We start from the raw sequence: 16965 nt of genomic DNA, 5'->3' as shown, positions 1-16965 counted from the left end.
GCAGGAGAAAAAAAAGACTTTTAGCTACTGTTTTGGGTAGGAAATAATAGCCCTTTTCTCCAGTTCCCATCTAGAGTTCGTACAGGCATAGGCTTCTAGACAGGAAAAGAGCTGAGGTGCCATCCAGGTTCTTGTCCCACAAGGGCAAAAATGGGCTGTCCTGCGTGTTGTTTGTATGGTCACATGTGTCAACTTAAAGACCTGTACTGACCTGAGATGCTCATGGTCTCAATGACGAGTCCAGTTCTGCTTTTGGATAATTCTAATTATTAGCTCTCCCCCCACATTGAGTAAAAACATCACCTTCCTCCTCATTTCCCCTACTGGAATATCTCACGGCGCGTCTGCTTTTCCTTTCGTGTCCGTTCATTCAGCAGTGGTTTTTTGCACCCTTGCCTGGTGTCACGGTGTGTTCTGTGAGCGAAGCAGAGGTAAAGAAGGCAGTTCCTGCCCTCTAAAATAAGAACACACAGGCAGTTTCTCGCATATGGTGACCCTCCACGTGTTCGCAGAGAGCTCTCAGGTCCTTCCAGAGCCTTCCTCTGATCCATCTCCAGTTCTGTGATAGTTCCTCGTAAGTTACTCTCTCCAGACTTCCAACATTCCAACCTTCTTCCCAAAGCAACACTGATTTGATCGAGTCCGTCTCTGTTAAAGCACATTCTCAGCATGAATTCTGATTAGCTTAGAGCAGGGGTTGGCCAATTTTTTCTGTCAAGGGCCAGATAGTAAATATTTTAGGCTTTGGGGCCATGTGGTCTCTGTTGCAACTATCCAGCTCTGCTGCTGTGGTGTGAAAGCAGCCATAGACAACATGTAAGCCAGTAGAACTTTATTTCCTAAATAGTGGCTGGCCAGATTTGGCATGCAGACTACAGTGTGCCATACCGCTGAGAGCATAGAGATATCTAAAATTTTTTTTGGCCAAAATTACTTAAAAATATTTTTTCAAAATGTTTTCCAAATTCATTTAGAAGAAAGGACCTGGGGTTTGGAAGAGCAAAGGGAGACTGAGTGAGCAGCATAGCAGATGGAGGGTCTTTGCATGCGGCCTTTGGGAAGTGAAGGGGTGCTGGAATGGAACGAACTCATTCTTTCATTTCGCCTCCCACTCCTGTGGAGGGAAGAGACCTAAAGCTGATGGGACGGGCTGACTCTGCGTCTGGCGAGAGCACTTCCGCTCTGGCCTGCGGTGCCCCGGTCTGTGTGGTGGGAAGAGCTGAGGCTCAGTGGATAAGCATGTGTGCTCAGGAGGGTTGCTAGGAGTGGAGCAGCCCTGGAGTTTTGTCTTTAGGGCCTAAGTTGTCCTGCCTCTCTGCAGCCACAGCAGGGAGATTTGGCAGGCCCATTGCTAACTGGGCACACTGTATACTTTTCCATTTATGCAGCCTGAGCGCATGCCCTTTTTAAATTGGGCTCGCGTGATGGAGCCTTTTCACGTGACCTTGTCAGGTCTCCTCCATCCTGTACCCTTGCTGTTGATTTTTTTGTATTAAACATGGGACTTGACTTTTGTCTGTGTTGGGTATTATCAGTGATTGTGGCTCACTATGACTGTTAGTGGAGGAATTTTGAAACTAAATTCCGTCCCTGGCTTTTGTCTCAGCCATTGGCGATGGTCCAGCTGAAGAGGTCGAGCGTAGACTCTCTGGAAGGTCTCGCTCTTCAGCAGACATTTGTTGGTCCCTGCTTTGTGCTGGACACCACGCCGTGTGCTGAGGATAAACCACATCTGAATTCGCTCACTGGCCACTCTCTACCAGCTCCTACTTCACCATCTTACCCAAACAGAAATTGTGACAGATTTTTCCCACCTGCCGTGTCATCTGCTCTTCCTGTCTGGAATTTCTTTTTTCTCTGTTTTCTCCTAAGAGATCGGATGGAAGCTAAGGTTTGCTGAGCACCTGTTTCATGGTTGGCACTTTTAGATGGGCAGTGAGTACTATGTAAAGTACTACTGACGATCCTGTGATTTCAGTGCTGATGTCTCTTTTACAGACAAGGAACCCCAGGGCGGTGGCAGAAAGGTACTTCCCCAGAGACTGTCCTAATTTCCACATGGCACCTCTTGGGGGCCTTTAACTGGTTTCTCAGGGCTGCTTCTACTCTCTTTGAACAGCTTTGCCCCAGCTGTGGTCACAGGAGTGTCTTTAGTGTCTGAAGCACCAAGACCATGTGGTGTTGGACAGAACGTTATCTTGGAGCCTGAGAACAACAGGAACTTGCAATCAAGAAATGAAAACCTTTCAGTGGGTCCTGTCACTGCTCATGGAGTGCCTGGGCCAGCCCTCTGCCTGAGCTGTCCCCGCTCCTGCTCTCTGTCCCTGGGCCCTGCGCCTGTCACCTTACAGTGCCGAGCCAGCTGCTTTCCCACGCTGGTCCAGGTCCAGCTCTTCTTCAGTGGCAGGCTGGGGGAAGTGTGGAGTGAGGCCTGGGCATATGTGCTTGGAAAATTCTCACATGATTCTTAGAGAATGATCCAGCTTTGACCCTCTCCTTACAGATGGGGAAGTTGGGGTCCAGAAGGGCAAGGTGGGCTCCACTTAGTGTTGTTTCTGCTGGGAACACTCCTTGGTAATGGAGTCAAGAAGGGGGGAGCCTGAGAGTACGGCTCTAGGTCCAGGCTGACCAGGCAGGCAGAGGACAGTGAAGAAAGGAGAGGAAGGGTGTGATGTGTGATTAGGGAGTCGCTGGATTTTGGGAGCCAAGGTCAGACTCTGGCAGGATGAGGGGTTTGGGATCCAGATAAGATTTGCCGCTGCGCTGGGCTGGTGTGTTTTGCAGGAAGCTCGCCTGGGCTGGAGCTACAACGAGGACAGCAGTGAAGAGACCACGCAGGTTTTCAGGAGAGCTTGGCTCTTGGGTCCTCGCTGGCCTACGTTTACTTTATTCATATCCACTCAGTGCCAGCTTTCTGGGGAGTGGCTTCTGGGCTGAGGCTGTTTCTGAATTCCTGGCCTCTTTGTAGCCACTCTGGCGGTCTGGTTGTAAGCGCCTTTCTGCTTCTCAGAAGAGAGACATGGGAGACAAGAACAAGGCGTGTAAACTGAACAGTGCTCTTAGGAGTGTGTCACAGCCATGGTTTGCTCTTAAAGGTGAGGAGCAGGGAACTAAAAGGTGACAGGAAGCTTGTTGGCCTCCCTTACATGCTCTTCTGAAACGGGGGGTGACTTCCCATCCTGTTTCCTCTCAGCACATTAATAGGTAGAAGACGAGCAGCAGAGAAGGAGCACTTAGAGGTGTGCAGTCATCACCCGTCTGTGTGGACTGGGTGCACCCGGATGTGCAGGGGTGTCTGCAGTCAGCATACGGGTGTGCAGCACAGAGAGTGGACTTACTTCTATTTCCGTGTCACCTGTGCCTTGGAGAAGTGCTGTTTTTTTTTTAATAGTAAGAGTTAATTGTACCATGTTCCTCCTACCACCACACTTTCCCCTGTGTGATTTTATTTTTTTACTTTTTTTTTTTCTGTGAGGAAGACTGGCCCTGAGCTAACATCTGTGCCAGTCTTCCTCTGCTTTATGTGAGATGCCTCCACAGCATGGCTTGACCTGTGGTGCTAGGTCCACGCCCAGGATCCGAACCTGCGAACCCCAGGACACCTAAGCGGAGTGCACGAACTTAACCACTATGCCACTTGGCTGGCCCCCTATTTTTTTTAAAGATAGATTTTTTTTAAGAGCACTTTTAGGTTCACAGCAAAATTGAGTGTAAAGTACAGAGATTTCCCATATCCCCTTTGCCCCCGCACAGCCTCGCTCATTATCAACATCCCCACCAGAGTGATGCGTTTGTTACAGTCGATGAACCTATACTGAACATGTGATCACCCAGAACCCATAATTTCCGTTCAGGTTCACTCTTGGTGTTGTGCATTCTGTGTGTTTGGACAAATGTATAATGACATGTACCCACATTATAGTGCCATACAGAGTATTTTCACTGCCCTAAAAGTCCCCAGTGCTCCATGCATTCATCCCTCCCCCACCCGCCACAACCCCTGACGACCATTGATCTTTTTACTGTCTGTTTGGTTCTGCCTTTCCCAGAATGTCATACAGTTGCAATAATAGTATGTCGCCTTTTCAGATTGCCTTCTTTCAGTTAGTAATATGCATTTAAGGATCCTCAATATCATTTCATGGCTTGATAGCTCATTTGTTTTTAGTGCTGAATAATATTCCATTGTCCAGATGGACCATAGTTTATTTATCCGTTCGTCCACTAAAGGATGTCTTGATTGTTTCCAAGTTTTGGCACTTATCAATAAAGCTGCCATAAATATCTGCGTGCAGGTTTTTGTGTGGATGTAAGTTTTCAGCTTCTTTGAGTAAATACCAGGGCGTGCTATTGGTGGATCATGTGGTAAGAGTATGTTTAATTTTGTAAGAAACCACCAAACTGTCTTCCAAAGTGGTTGAACCATTCTGCATCCCCACCACAATGAATGAGAGTTCCTGTTGCTCCACATCCTTGTCAGCATTTGGTGTTGTCAGTGTTTTGGACTTTGGCCATTGTAATAAGTGTGTAGTGCTATCTCACTGTTGTTTTAATTTGCATTTCCCTCATGACATATGATGTTGAGCATCTTTACATATGCTTATTTGTCATTCTGTGTCTTCTTGGTGAGGTATCTGTTCAGGTCTTTTCCCCTTTTTTTAATTGAGTTGTTCATTTTCTTATTGTTAAGTTTTAAGAATTTTTTGTATATTTTGGATAATAGTCCTTTATCAGATACGTCTTTTGGAAATATTTTCTCTTAGTCTATGGCTTGTTTTATTCTCCTGACATTGTCTTTCACAGAGCAGAAGGTTTTAATTTTAATGAAGTCCAGTTTATTCGTTCTTTCTTTCATGGATCGTGCCTTTGGTGTTGTACCTAAAGTCATTGCCAAACCCAAGGTCATCTAGGTTTTGCCTATGTTATCTTCTAGGAGTTCTATAGTTTGCATGTTACATTTGTGTCTGTGATCTATGTTGAGGTAACTTTTGTGAAAGGTGTAAGGTCTGTGTCTGGATGCACTTTTTTGCATGTGAATGTCCAGTTATTCCAGCAGCATTTGTTGAAAAGACTGTCTTTGCTCCATTGTGTTGCATTGGCTCCTTTGTCAAAGACCACTTGACTCTATTTAGGTGTGTCTGTTTCTGGGCTCTCTGTTCTGTTCCACTGATTATTAGTCTGTTCTTTTGCCAATACCCACTGATTTAATTTTTGTAGCTTTATAGTGAGTCTTGAAGTCAAGGATATTTTTATCTATTAAAAAAAGTTGTCCTCATTGGACATGAGAAAAAATTGATTGTTGTCAAAATGTGATTGTTCACATTTTCTTCAATATTTCCCAGTATTTTAAGTGATGAACATAGAGCAGTTGCTATGCTAGGCAGGGTCCCTGCCTGAGGTTGTGGCCTGCACAAGGGTGCTGGCCACCGGCACAGGTGAGGGCTGAAACCCAGAGCCTGCTGCGCTTCCCCAGCTCTCTGCCCTGGCTCAGGGCTGGAGAAGTCCAGATGGAGGGCCCCTTTGTCTGTCTCATACACTGGTTCTTCTCTCAGCACACCCTGCTAAGCCTTGTGCCTGTGGGCTGTGCTTTCCCAGAGGGACATCTTTTCCTAAGCCACACCAAGGCTACCTGTGGCCTCATGGTGAATGGTTTCATATGTGTAGCGTCATTTCTCACAGCTTGGTGAGTGGGTGCTGTGAACCCCCTGTGACACTTGAGGGAACAGAGGCTTGATGAGGTTAAATGTTGTTCCTAAGGTTGTGCAGCTCCTGAGAGGGTGGATGCCACAACCGACTAGCTGTGTGACCTTGGTCAAGTCACTCAGTGTCCTGTGTCTCTGTTTCCTCATCTGTACAATGGGGATGATGGTTTTTATCTGTTTCGTGGGGACGATGTTATGAGGATTGAATGAGTCAGTCCCTGTGAGGTGCTTAGGACAGTGCTCAGTGAACACTGTCAGGTGAGATCTGATTCCAGAGCTGCCCTCAGAAAGGGGTGAAATGAAGTGCACTGACTGCCAAGTGTGACAAGGCCTGTGCCCCCTTGAGAAGAAGTGGATGTTGCCAGGGTAGCCCCCTTTCCTGCCCTCTGGTAGCAGTGATTGGAATTAAGGGCAAAGTCACTGGACAAGCCCCAGAAATTTGTGGGATTCACACTTGAAAGGCTAGGAGTTATTGGTGGAAGAGACGAGAAGAGACCTTTGAGCCTGACAAGGGGAGAGCTGTGTGTCCGAGCTCATTTGGGCTCTGTTCCCGGGAAATTTCATGGGGCGAGGTTAGTGTTTGGGAAGAGGATTAAAGCAGTGATACCATTGCTCTATAGAGACGAGAAAGGGCGTTTTAAAAGTTTCCATGTGCGCTCTGAATGGAATCTGCATTAGCTGGCTTCTGAGAGCCTTCAGGAAAGATCGAAATTGCTTTCCAGTTACTTTTTTTGTATCCTTTGAATAGAACCGCAGGCTGGCTCCAGAGTAAAAGCAATCCACCTGGGCTTTATGCAGCTTACACTAGGAGTTGTCTTAGTTTTTTTCTTTCTAAACTGGGGCCAGGTATATTTGATGTCTGAGTCTGTTTGTCAGAGGTCTTTTAATGGCTCTTCCTTCATCCAGGAGTGTCCGTCCCTTGTTCTTCACCTGCTTAATCAGGCACCCTTCAGGTCTCAGCTGAATGTCAGTTCTTCAGAGAGGTCCTCTAAGTGGAACCTCAGCCTAAATGAGATCCTTTTATCCGTCCTCTTTTGTTGATTTCTGTTCTTCCTTACAGCACTCTCCATAATTTGTAAGTTCATTTAAAAAACACCTGGGGCAGTGATTTAACATCCGCCTCCCCCACTAGCCTGTGAACCCCGTGGGAGCAGAGCCCCCGACTCTCACCTTGTCCCCTTGCTGGCACATGGCAGGTGTCCAAGTAAATGTGTGTGGTGTGGGAACAAACCTAATGAGCAGCTACAATGACACGTGTTTGTTGCCGTTTACTGTATAGAGGTTGTTTCTTGATCTTAATTTTTAAATAGATGAATGAAACATGTTTCTTTTGAAAAATGAAACAAATAAGCACACTTCCAAGTGATTTGGTACTTTTTGCTTGGCCTTCTGTTTGGGGGAGGGGGGCGGCCATTCACCATCATTGTGTGAAAGGAGTTGGGGAAAGAAGGTAAGGGAGTGACATCAGATAAAGTAAAAATGATAGATGTTAGCTGGCTATATTTTTAATAAGAAATAAAAATCACTTTAAACCCATCACTACTGTTGCTCTGGACCACTTTCAACCTTTCTCAGAGAACTAAATGGAAATCTTCTAAACCCGGTAGCTGTGAATAAAAGGTGAATTGTCTGTGTTCTCGGGACCTGAAATGTGTTTCTACCTATTTCTTGAAATGAACATTTTCAATAGCTGGTTACGGAAAGTCAAGATGGAAACACAGATGTGTGCTGTGTGTATTTGCCAGCTTATGGGCTGTTTATTATCATTTTAATCTTATTCGTGTTGTTATATATGAAGATTTTTGACCATACCTTTTGCTCAGCCTTTTCCTGAGTGAGGCATTAAATTTTCCCCAGGAACTCCTATGAAAGAGGCAGGCAAGGCAAATGGATTCGCTAAAAGGCAATAGTTGATGTAATAAACTCTCAAATTGGTGAAGTTTTCAAATACAAGAGTGTTGAAAATTTTATCACTGGGTCATGTGCTGCAAATCTGCCTTATGCATAAAAAAATTCAGATTTTATAGGAGGAGCAATTTGAATCACGTAGAAATTATGACTTCTACGGTACTTAGTGTTAAAAAAATTTATACTCAGTCTTACTTATAAATTTCCTCTGGTAGGCAGTGGATCATTATCTATTTTTAAAAAAATCAGCAAAGTGATATTTCCCCAATTCTTAAATGAGAAAACCTTCTCAATATGGTAGTGTTGAGATTAGTTAGTTTGGGTCATTCTGAGTTCATGGCTGGTTAGTCACGGCATTGGTTTCAGCTTCTTAATCCTTTTTAAAATCTCGTATTTTATTTTGGCATTTGGTCTTAGCTTCTTTTGACATTGTGGACATACTGAAGGGACTTATCTTTCTTTCCTTGTCTGTTGTTGTATGAAAAGGGCTACCATTTTACATTCCAAAAGATTTCTGTAAGATAGACTACTATGAGATAAAGTGATGGCTGTGTGTGCGCGCAGGTTTTAATTGAAATTCAGCTCCAAGAATTTCAATTAAAAAATTACTATGAAATAATTTAAATATATACAAATTAGAAAAAATACTACAGTGAGCCCATCACCTAGATTAAATAATTATCAAGATTTTGCCATGTTTACCTTATTTATACCATTCTTTTTCTTTTATTTGTTCTCTTTCTTTGTTGAAGTATTTTACAGCCAATCCCAGAAATCATGTCATTTTACCCTCTATGCTTAAGTTTGCACGTCTGAAAAATAGGGGCACTTTCTTTCATCAGGCTTTCAACTTGACCCACATGCTGGTTAAGTACCAACAGTGTGTCAGGCATCCTGCTGGACATTAAGGAGACCAGAATGAATAAGACACAGTCCTGGCTCCCAGGGAAATTAAGGATTGGTGGAAGAAACAAGCACACGAGTTTATAGGTGCCTCACTTCACCTGCCGGATAGTGCCTAGGGGTCAAAATTTGTGCATAATATAGTGGAAATATACAAAAGGGATGGTCAGCCGTGTAGGGCAGGACAGTGGGAGAGGAGGTCAATTCGGGCCATGACAGGAGGAACCCTTTGATTGGAGTCTTTAAATATTTTTCTCCAGCTTTTCTACCAAGCCCCTAGGGCCCCTAGATGCACAACACCAGGTGGTAACTTATTTGTTTTGGATTCCTGTTACCATGTCTTCTTCATGAAAAAGTCTAAGGTGGAAAATATTTAAAAGTAGTAATTGTTGCCAAAAGGGAAATGGAATAAATAATTCTAAAATTCTGTGATTGTAAAGAGATACTTTTCAACGGCTGTGCAACTGATTTCCCTGCCTTTAATTTCAAACACGCTGAATTATTTTGGAGGAAGCAGCCATGAAAGTCCACTGATAACCTTTTTTTCTAATTTAGTTATCTGCTTTTCTGCACTTATACCTTAGAGAAATGTTGTGCTTTTTAATTGAATGTCCTTGGTTGTCAATAATGAAGGCCCATCAAATATTAGTGTTTTTCTAAAAAACGTATGTCTGTAATTCAAAGACATGCCATTGAAAACATAATCTTTTGTTCTAAGCTTATGATATTTTCAAAGTGGGGTTATTTTTTAAATTATGTCTTTGCGGAAGAGAGAGAGAATAGTATGAGACATTTTTTTAACGTATGAAGAAACATCACTTTAGAGTTCTTTTCCAGGATAAGAAGGCACAGGGGAAATGTTTTGTGTGGCTCTTTGAGTTTTCTGGTTGAGGCATTTGTCTTTAAATCACCAAGTTTTATACATTACATTAAGCTCATTTCCAAGAGAGGCTCACGCTTTCTGCTCTGTCGCCAGTGCACCCTCCTGAAGCGCTTTATGATGTTGTGACTTTCATCGCAGGCACGCACCGAGGCTGGGCTGCCGTCCAGATGCGTTTGCTTCATGAGTTGGTCTATGCCTCCCGAAGGATGGGGAATCCTGCTCTTTCTGTCAGGCACTTGTCCTTCCTGTTACAGACCATGCTGGATTTTTTGTCAGATCAAGGTAAGTGAATTCAAACTATACTTTTTTTCAAGGGAGTGTATTGAGAGCACTCTTGGTGCTGGCCCACGTAAACACCCGGCTGAGGTTTAGGTGGGTAGATGGTGTTTCCCAGCTCTCTGTGGGTAAGAAGACACATACTCCACTGTGTCCTCGGCTCCCCGTCCTTCCTTACTGTACGCTTCCCGGGGTGCCTGATGCCACTGCCCACCGTGTTCTTCACGCCCTGTTCCCCCTGGGCCCTCTCTCACCATACTCTACTGCTTTTCTCTCTACCTCTAAGCCTTCTGCAGGGGTCCCCCTTGCCTTTTCCTGTATCATGTAAAATGTAAATGTCAAAGTGTAACGTTTATATAGAGAAGTGCACAGTTCATAAGAGTACAGCTCAGTGAATTTTCACAGAGTGACCACCCCTGTGCCTGGCACCTGGGTCGGAAACATGCCAGAACCCCAAAGCCCTCTTTGTGCCCCATTCCAGGCCCTGCTTCCCCTCAAGGGCAGCTTCCGTCTTGACTTCCCAAACCAGGGATGCACTTCGTGGTGTTTGCACTGATGGTATCAGGCAGTATCTTTGCCTACGTGTCAAGGCTACTGTCTTCTGGTTCTTTCCTCCGTTTTCTCTCCTCACACTGTTCCTGGGTGTCATCTGCTTTTTGGGTTTCAGTCGTAGTCTGTTTATTTTCAACCCAGATTTCACTCTGAGCCCCACATATGTCTGTTTTGCTGCTTGCAGGACACCTCCCTTTGGATGTTCCATAGGCACTCGAAAATCAGCACGTGAAAAACAGAACTCAGTCGCTTCCCGTCATCCTCCCTCTCTGCCTGTGTCGCTCACGCCAGTTCAGTGTGTGTTGCAGGTTGGGTTCTCTGGGAAGCACTCTCTGATATGGAGAGGAATGTGTGGGAAGTTTCTTAGGCACTGCTCCTGGGATCAACACCCATTGAAGGGAACAGAAGGAGGCAAGATTGGGCAGAGGGAGAAGTCGGGCCTCAGCGCAGTATCAGCAAAGGCCTCAGCCGGCCCACTGAGCTCTGAGCTGGGACGGCCCTGCAGAGTTGTCCTGCACTGTACCAAGGGCCAGGCCTTTCTACTCCCGTATTTCCCGGTAATGCAGGTTACCCTGTGGGGGTAGTTTTCTTCTGTTGAGGGCATTTTCTGGAGAGGACTCCCAGCAGTGGTGGAAAAGGTCTCAGCCCACTTAACGGGACCTCTGAAGCTGGGATGGCCCTTCAGAGAGATGTCTTGCCGTGTGCTGAGGGGCTAGGTCTTTACTCTCCGACGCCCGGGTGCTGAATGCACACCGCTCTCAGGAGGGGGCGTGCTCTTGGACCGGGGGGCTCTGTCCAGTGGAGAACACTTTCTGGAGAGGGCAGCACTGCCTGGAGAATCAGTCGTTCTGTACTGAGTGGCATGTCGTTGTCTGCTACAGTGCTACCCCTCATTCCGGGTGTCCCAGTGGAGACTTTGGCTCAACCTCTGCACTCCTTGACCCCCACATCCCAGCATTTACTAAGTTGGTGCTCCTCTGTCTTTGCATTTTTAAAATCAATGTATTTCTCTCTCCCCCCCCCCCCCCCCCCCGCCATTGCTTTTCCCCGACTGTTCTGTTTCCTGTGATTGTAGCAGTCTCCTTGACTCCAGGATAATAGAGTGGCGTGTCTCTCATGGAGTGGTTGTAAGGTTTAACTGCATTAATTCCTATAAGGCATTCGTGACGGAACTTACACTAAGATCTCAATTATCATTAGCTTCAAAACAAAAATATTGAAGTTGGTGTGTGATTGCTTTTGCAAAACAAGGGAGAAGATTCATGTCCTTGCATCAGTCTGACTTACTGCATCCCAATATGCTTTTCTAAAATGAGAGAGGAAAGGGTTTCAGTTATAGCTATTGCATAAAAAATACAGCATTATGGGCCGGCTCCGTGGCCGAGTGGTTAAGTTCGCACACTCCGCTGTGGCGGCCCAGGGTTCGGATCCTGGGCGCGGACATGGCACTGCCCGTCAGGCCACGTTGAGGCGGCATCCCACATCCCACAACTAGAAGGACCTGCAACTAAGATATACAACTATGTACTGGGGGGTTTGGGGAGATAAAGCAGGAAAAAAAAAAAAAACAGATTGGCAACAGTTGTTAGCCCAGGTGCCAATCTTTAAAAAAAAAAAAAATACAGCATTGTGTGTGTGTGTGTGTGTGTGTGTGTGTTTTTGGTAAGGAAGATTGGCCCTGAGCTAACATCTATTGCCAATCTTCCTCTTTTTGCTTGAGGAAGATTGGCTCTGAGCTAACATCTGTACCAGTCTTCCTCTGTTTTGTATGTGGGACGCTGCCACAGCATGGCTTGATGAGTGATGTGTAGGTCTGCACCTAGGATCCCAACCCATGAATCCTGGGCCGCCAAAGTGGAGTGTGTGAACTTAACCACTACACCACTGGGCTGGCCCCTTCAGCATTTTTTTTTTTTTTTTTTTAATTTTTAAAAAATTTTTTCCTTTTTCTCCCTAAAGGCCCCAGGTACATATTATATATTCTTCGTTGTGGGTCCTTTTAGTTGTGGCACATGGGACGCTGCCTCAGCGTGGCTTGATGAGCAGTGCCATATGCGTGCCCAGGATTTGAACCAACGAAACACTGGGCCGCCTGCAGCGGAGCGGGTGAACTTAACCCCTCGGCCACGGGGCCAGCCCCCATCCAGCATTGTTCTTAAGCAGAAAAAGAGTTGAGAATTAGAAGAAAGTTCCAAGGCACATCACAGAATCTGACTCGATTCTTCTTGTGTAGCCTCATCCTCTCCTGTGTCACTGTGTGTCCTCAAACTTCATTCAAGCCAACTGTGTGAACTCTGTTCCTTGAATGTCATGTCTGTCCTTCTCATGCCATACTCTTCGCTCCTAAAGCCTGTCTTCCCAGTGGCACCTGTTGGAGCTCCAGCATTCTTTACAGGAAGTGTCGAGTCTCTATAGTGACTTCCATGGCATCTCTGTAGTAATGAACTCTCCTCTCGTGAGCCCCTGTGGCTCTCTGTTACCAGTGTCCTTAAAGCACTTGCCCCTTACTGTGGTTCTTTGTGTCCTTCTTGGTGTGGAGTAGCTATTGCTTTCTATTTAGGACTTTAGGGGACCCAAGCAAATGACCACTCGGATGCCAGTCCCCAGCGGGTGGCGGCACAGCTTCTCTGTGCGTGCTTGGTTTCCGTTACCCTTAGTGTTTTGTTTGAATTGTGTTTGTCTTCATGCTGCCTGTGGAGTCGGCAGTAGAGCAGCAAGATTAGCGTCGGAGCTGGCCATCTGCGTGATCTGTGCTTTGGGTTTCTTTGCAGTGAGGGAGGAACTGACTAAGGCAGAGTTCCCAGGACAACCAATCTCTGGTGTTGGGGAGGCTGGGGTTCAGTGGTGACATGGGCATGGTCTATTTGTTGCCCACTGTATTGAGTTTTTGCTTGGTGACCGGTGAGCAGCTCTCCTCAAGCCCCCGAGGGTGCTGCCCGCCCTGCTGCCAGTCCTGTGGTTCCTTGAACCTCCCTGTGACCGAGCCACTCTGAAAACACAGTGCCAGGTGCAGCATCCAGTCTGAGTGGACCCTGCTCACTGGGCCTTAGAGTTCTGAGTGCCATGCTTACCGTGGGCTCGTCCATGTCCCCTTTTGTCATGTCCCCTTTTGTCTGTTCTCTCTTGGTACCACTTTGCCACAGACTTCGCGTTCACATGTGAACGGTCTCCCACGACCGTCAGTCGTGATGACACGGCCCCACGTCCTTTCCCTGAGCTGCCTACACCTCCGCCTCCCTCAGCTGCCTCGCCTTGGACTTTGTCTCCCAGACACACATCCTCCTTCCCACGGCAGGGCCTTTGCTCGCTCCCCTTTCCCATCCCCTGCCCCCGTTACCAGGTGACTCCCCTGGTCTGGACTTCCTCTGGAGGCCTTTTACAAGGGCCCCATAGGACCAGGCGCTCCTGCCTTTTGCTCTCTTCCTTTGTGCACTTCTCACAATTCTAACGAGAGAATCAGTGCATGTTTAGTTGGCCAGTGGCTGTCTTCCCTCAGAAGCTCCATGAGAGAAGGAGCTTGCTGGTTATGTGAGATCATATTAATTAGTGATCTAAAGACGCTAAGTTTAACAGGAGAGGAACTGGGACATTTGACACTGTTGAGCAAATCGCTGTCTCCTTAAAGGCCTGGGTATAATGGTATTTGGTTAATTGGAGTCTCCTGAGAAAAGGACAGAAATCAGGAGGTCTAAAAGGTTCTTTCCACTAACCTCAACCTCTAATTGCTGTAACCTCAGATCAATAATTAAATTCTTCCTATGCCTCCATTTTCTCATTTGTATAACTTAGATGTTACACGTTGTGTGGTAGTTTGTTATTATTTTAATGATGGATATTTTAATATATTGGGTGACCTTTCTTCTGGAGAGCTCATGGTACATTCATAGAGTTGATAATTAACATTTCTAAGTATTGCTGCATTGAAATTAAATATGGAATAGAAGAGCAGCCAAGAAAGAAAAGAAATGATCCTGGGCTTAAGGTGGGGGTCTGTGTAGCCTTCTTGCCGTATGTAAACCTGTCTGGTTGTTTGCTGGTGAAGACGGCATAATCTAGGGATTTCTTGCCCTTCTATGCCCCACATGTACCCTCGAATATGTGCAAATATGAGTGAACGCAGAAGATAAGTTATGAGGGCAACTATTTACATGAAAAGGGTCTCAGTTCCCTGGGACTTTTTGTCATTTTTTTCCCACTTCTATAACTTACACTATCTATAACTTGAGGATTTATGGACTTTCTTTGGAAGCATGACCATGTTACTATTTTCTCGGGGCTTCCTGACTGGGCGTACAGGTACAAGCCCCCGTGGCACTGTGGCAGTAGACTGTGTGTGGCACGGGAGTCTCGTGAGCAGGAGAGGGATAATGACTTTGTGAAAGGTTTAGAGCGGCCCGTCTTAACACTCCTGCTGGCCCTGTCCTTTCCCACTCTCGTGTTCACCGTGTGTTCTGGTTATTTACATTCTGACAGCTCCAAATACAGCAGCATTTGTGTTCTGCTGCCTTTGCACATGCTATTCCACCTGTCCTCTGTGGCCACTCCCATTTCTGTCACTTTGTCCAGGAATTTGTCCCTTCTCTGACTGTAGTACTGCCCTGCGGGAGCCCACTGAGCATGCACCTGCTGCTGTCATAGCTGCCTCCACTCTGGGCTGCACGACTGGAGTTGCTGGTCTGCTTGCCCTCCCACCTGGCCTGTCAGCTCCTCCAGGACAAGAAGTATCCCTGTACCTGGAACAGCACGTGGTGCCTAGTAGGCCCTCAGATGCTGCTGAATGAACGAAGGTTGTGTCTCTTTGAGTACACCCTCTGCTGTGCTGCCCAGTCGATGCTCCTTCTGCGTGGCCAGTTCAGAAATCCATCGGTGGCTTCTGGTCATCTCCAGCAGGGTTCAGCAGACTTCCGCCTGTGGCCCAGCGCCCACCCGCCTCCTGATCGCGAACCTTGCGTTGGCTGTTCAAGGATGAGTTTGTAGCTGCTGACGCCGATTTCTGTGGAAAATGAAAGACTTGCTGCTTTGATATCAAATTACTTAAAGAGGGAGCAAGGGGAGAAATTAGCTAGCTAAACTGTCTTAGGGATTCAGATCCAAGGTCCCTGGTGAGAGGATAAGGATTATCCACACACTGGATGTGCTCCTGTGAGTGAAGGGCAGGAAAACAATTATGTGCTTTTAATAACTCATGTTAACGCTGCAGTGAGAAGGCCAAGGGGGGATGAAAGGGGATGCCTTGGAGACCGTGCAGGGCCAGTGAATGAAATTGCATTAGGAGGGACCTGATTTCAAAGAGTTTCTGCCGTCAGAATTGCTTTACCATGTTATGATGGCAGAGGGCTTTGTTCTTGCTCTGGAGTTTAGATGCTTTCTTAGTAAACTTTAAGCTTCACATGCTTGTTGGGCTTGTCCCTGTTGGGATCTTAAGGATTTTTGTGTGTTTGTTTTGCTGTGGTTCAGCATTTTGCTGGAGGACTCTGGGTAGACAGAGTTTCCTTGAAAACCCGTCTAAGCTCCGGTTTCTTTTCTACCTGGTGGTGTTGTCGTAGGATTATAGATAACGTACCTGAAGTGCATGACAATGTGTCTGGTGCAAAGAAGTACTTAATGAATGTCCTAAGACAGTGTTTTCCTCCTGGGGGACCAGGACTCCAGCTCTTGGGTCAGAGATTGGGGGTTCTCTTAACCGAGGTACCTTAAGAGGACCCGGAGAAAGAAATGGAATCTCTTGTCCAGGAAACAGCAGAATGACCCCAGAGGAACCTCAGAGGGTTAGAAGATCTGGATACTGTTCTTTTCCAAGATGTGTAACTGTTGCAATTTGCATTCTGTTTGGTAATTTTCTTATTGGAGCGGGGTGGTGTATGGTGGGAGGTGGAAGAGAAGTGGGAGGGCCTGGGGGAAGAGAGGGCAGGGCTGCTGAGGCACATCTTTTGGGCAAGGAGTGGCGGGCAGTGTAACTGGCACTTGGGTATGTGTGGTCCCCACCCTGTTTGGTGTTCCGCTTTTCGCACACTTCAGTTGTTGGGAATGTGGCCATTGCTGCCTTGTCATTGAACATGTGGATTTAGATTAGGAAGTCAGTTCACAGGTCAGCCAGAGCAGCACAGAATCCCAGGTCTTGTAGTCTAGAACATGAATTTGATCGACTGTTAGAACTTGAGATCAGAAAATATTTCACTTCGCCTGCCTCTACCCCGGATGCAGTGTGTCGAAGTCTGTGTGGAAAGCTGATGGAGACATGCCCATCAGGATCCGCATCCTCTCAGCCTTAGTTTCTTCATCGTAAACTGGGTATCTTGCTAGGCTAGTGGAAGAATAAATGAAATGATGACTTATCTGAGATTTAGACCCCTAGTTTCCTGGCTGCTTCTCTGAGCCCCAGATTTTGGTGTCCAGCAGCCCTTGGATATTTGAGCATCTCTGATTTCCAAAAAAACTGTCCCCACATAGCAGTTGTCATGCTTTTGCTGACAGGAAACCAAATATCTTACTCAAGTGTATTTTTTTAAAAGGAAAACTTATTGAGAAACAACTCACATACCATACAGCTCACCTGTTTAAAGTACATTAGTATATTCACAGGGTTGTAAACCATCCCCACAATATAATGTTGAAATATTTTCATCCACCCTGATAGAAACCTCAAACCCAGTCACTCTCTGTTCCCTCCTACCTTGCCCCCTAAGCAAGTGTGGAGCTCCTTCCTGTCTCTATGGATTTGCCTGTTCTGGACATTTCATA

At 46.2% G+C, this 16965-nt stretch overlaps 1 protein-coding gene across 9 annotated transcripts in view; it reads left to right on the top strand.

Annotated features, from left to right (window-relative positions):
• The window catches only part of TRAPPC9 (trafficking protein particle complex subunit 9), a 622816-nt gene that overhangs the window by 75600 nt on the left and 530251 nt on the right, over positions 1 to 16965 (top strand). For all 9 annotated transcript variants that reach the window (XM_005613305.3, XM_005613304.4, XM_005613301.4 and 6 more), the window contains one exon: positions 9535 to 9678. In XM_005613305.3, the coding sequence (XP_005613362.1) occupies positions 9535 to 9678 (144 nt within the window). The remainder of the gene's footprint in view (positions 1 to 9534; positions 9679 to 16965) is intronic.

The sequence above is a fragment of the Equus caballus genome, chromosome 9 (assembly GCF_041296265.1).
Source record: "Equus caballus isolate H_3958 breed thoroughbred chromosome 9, TB-T2T, whole genome shotgun sequence".
NCBI classification, from domain to species: Eukaryota; Metazoa; Chordata; class Mammalia; order Perissodactyla; family Equidae; genus Equus; species Equus caballus.
This window is presented reverse-complemented; position numbering and strand designations above follow the sequence as displayed.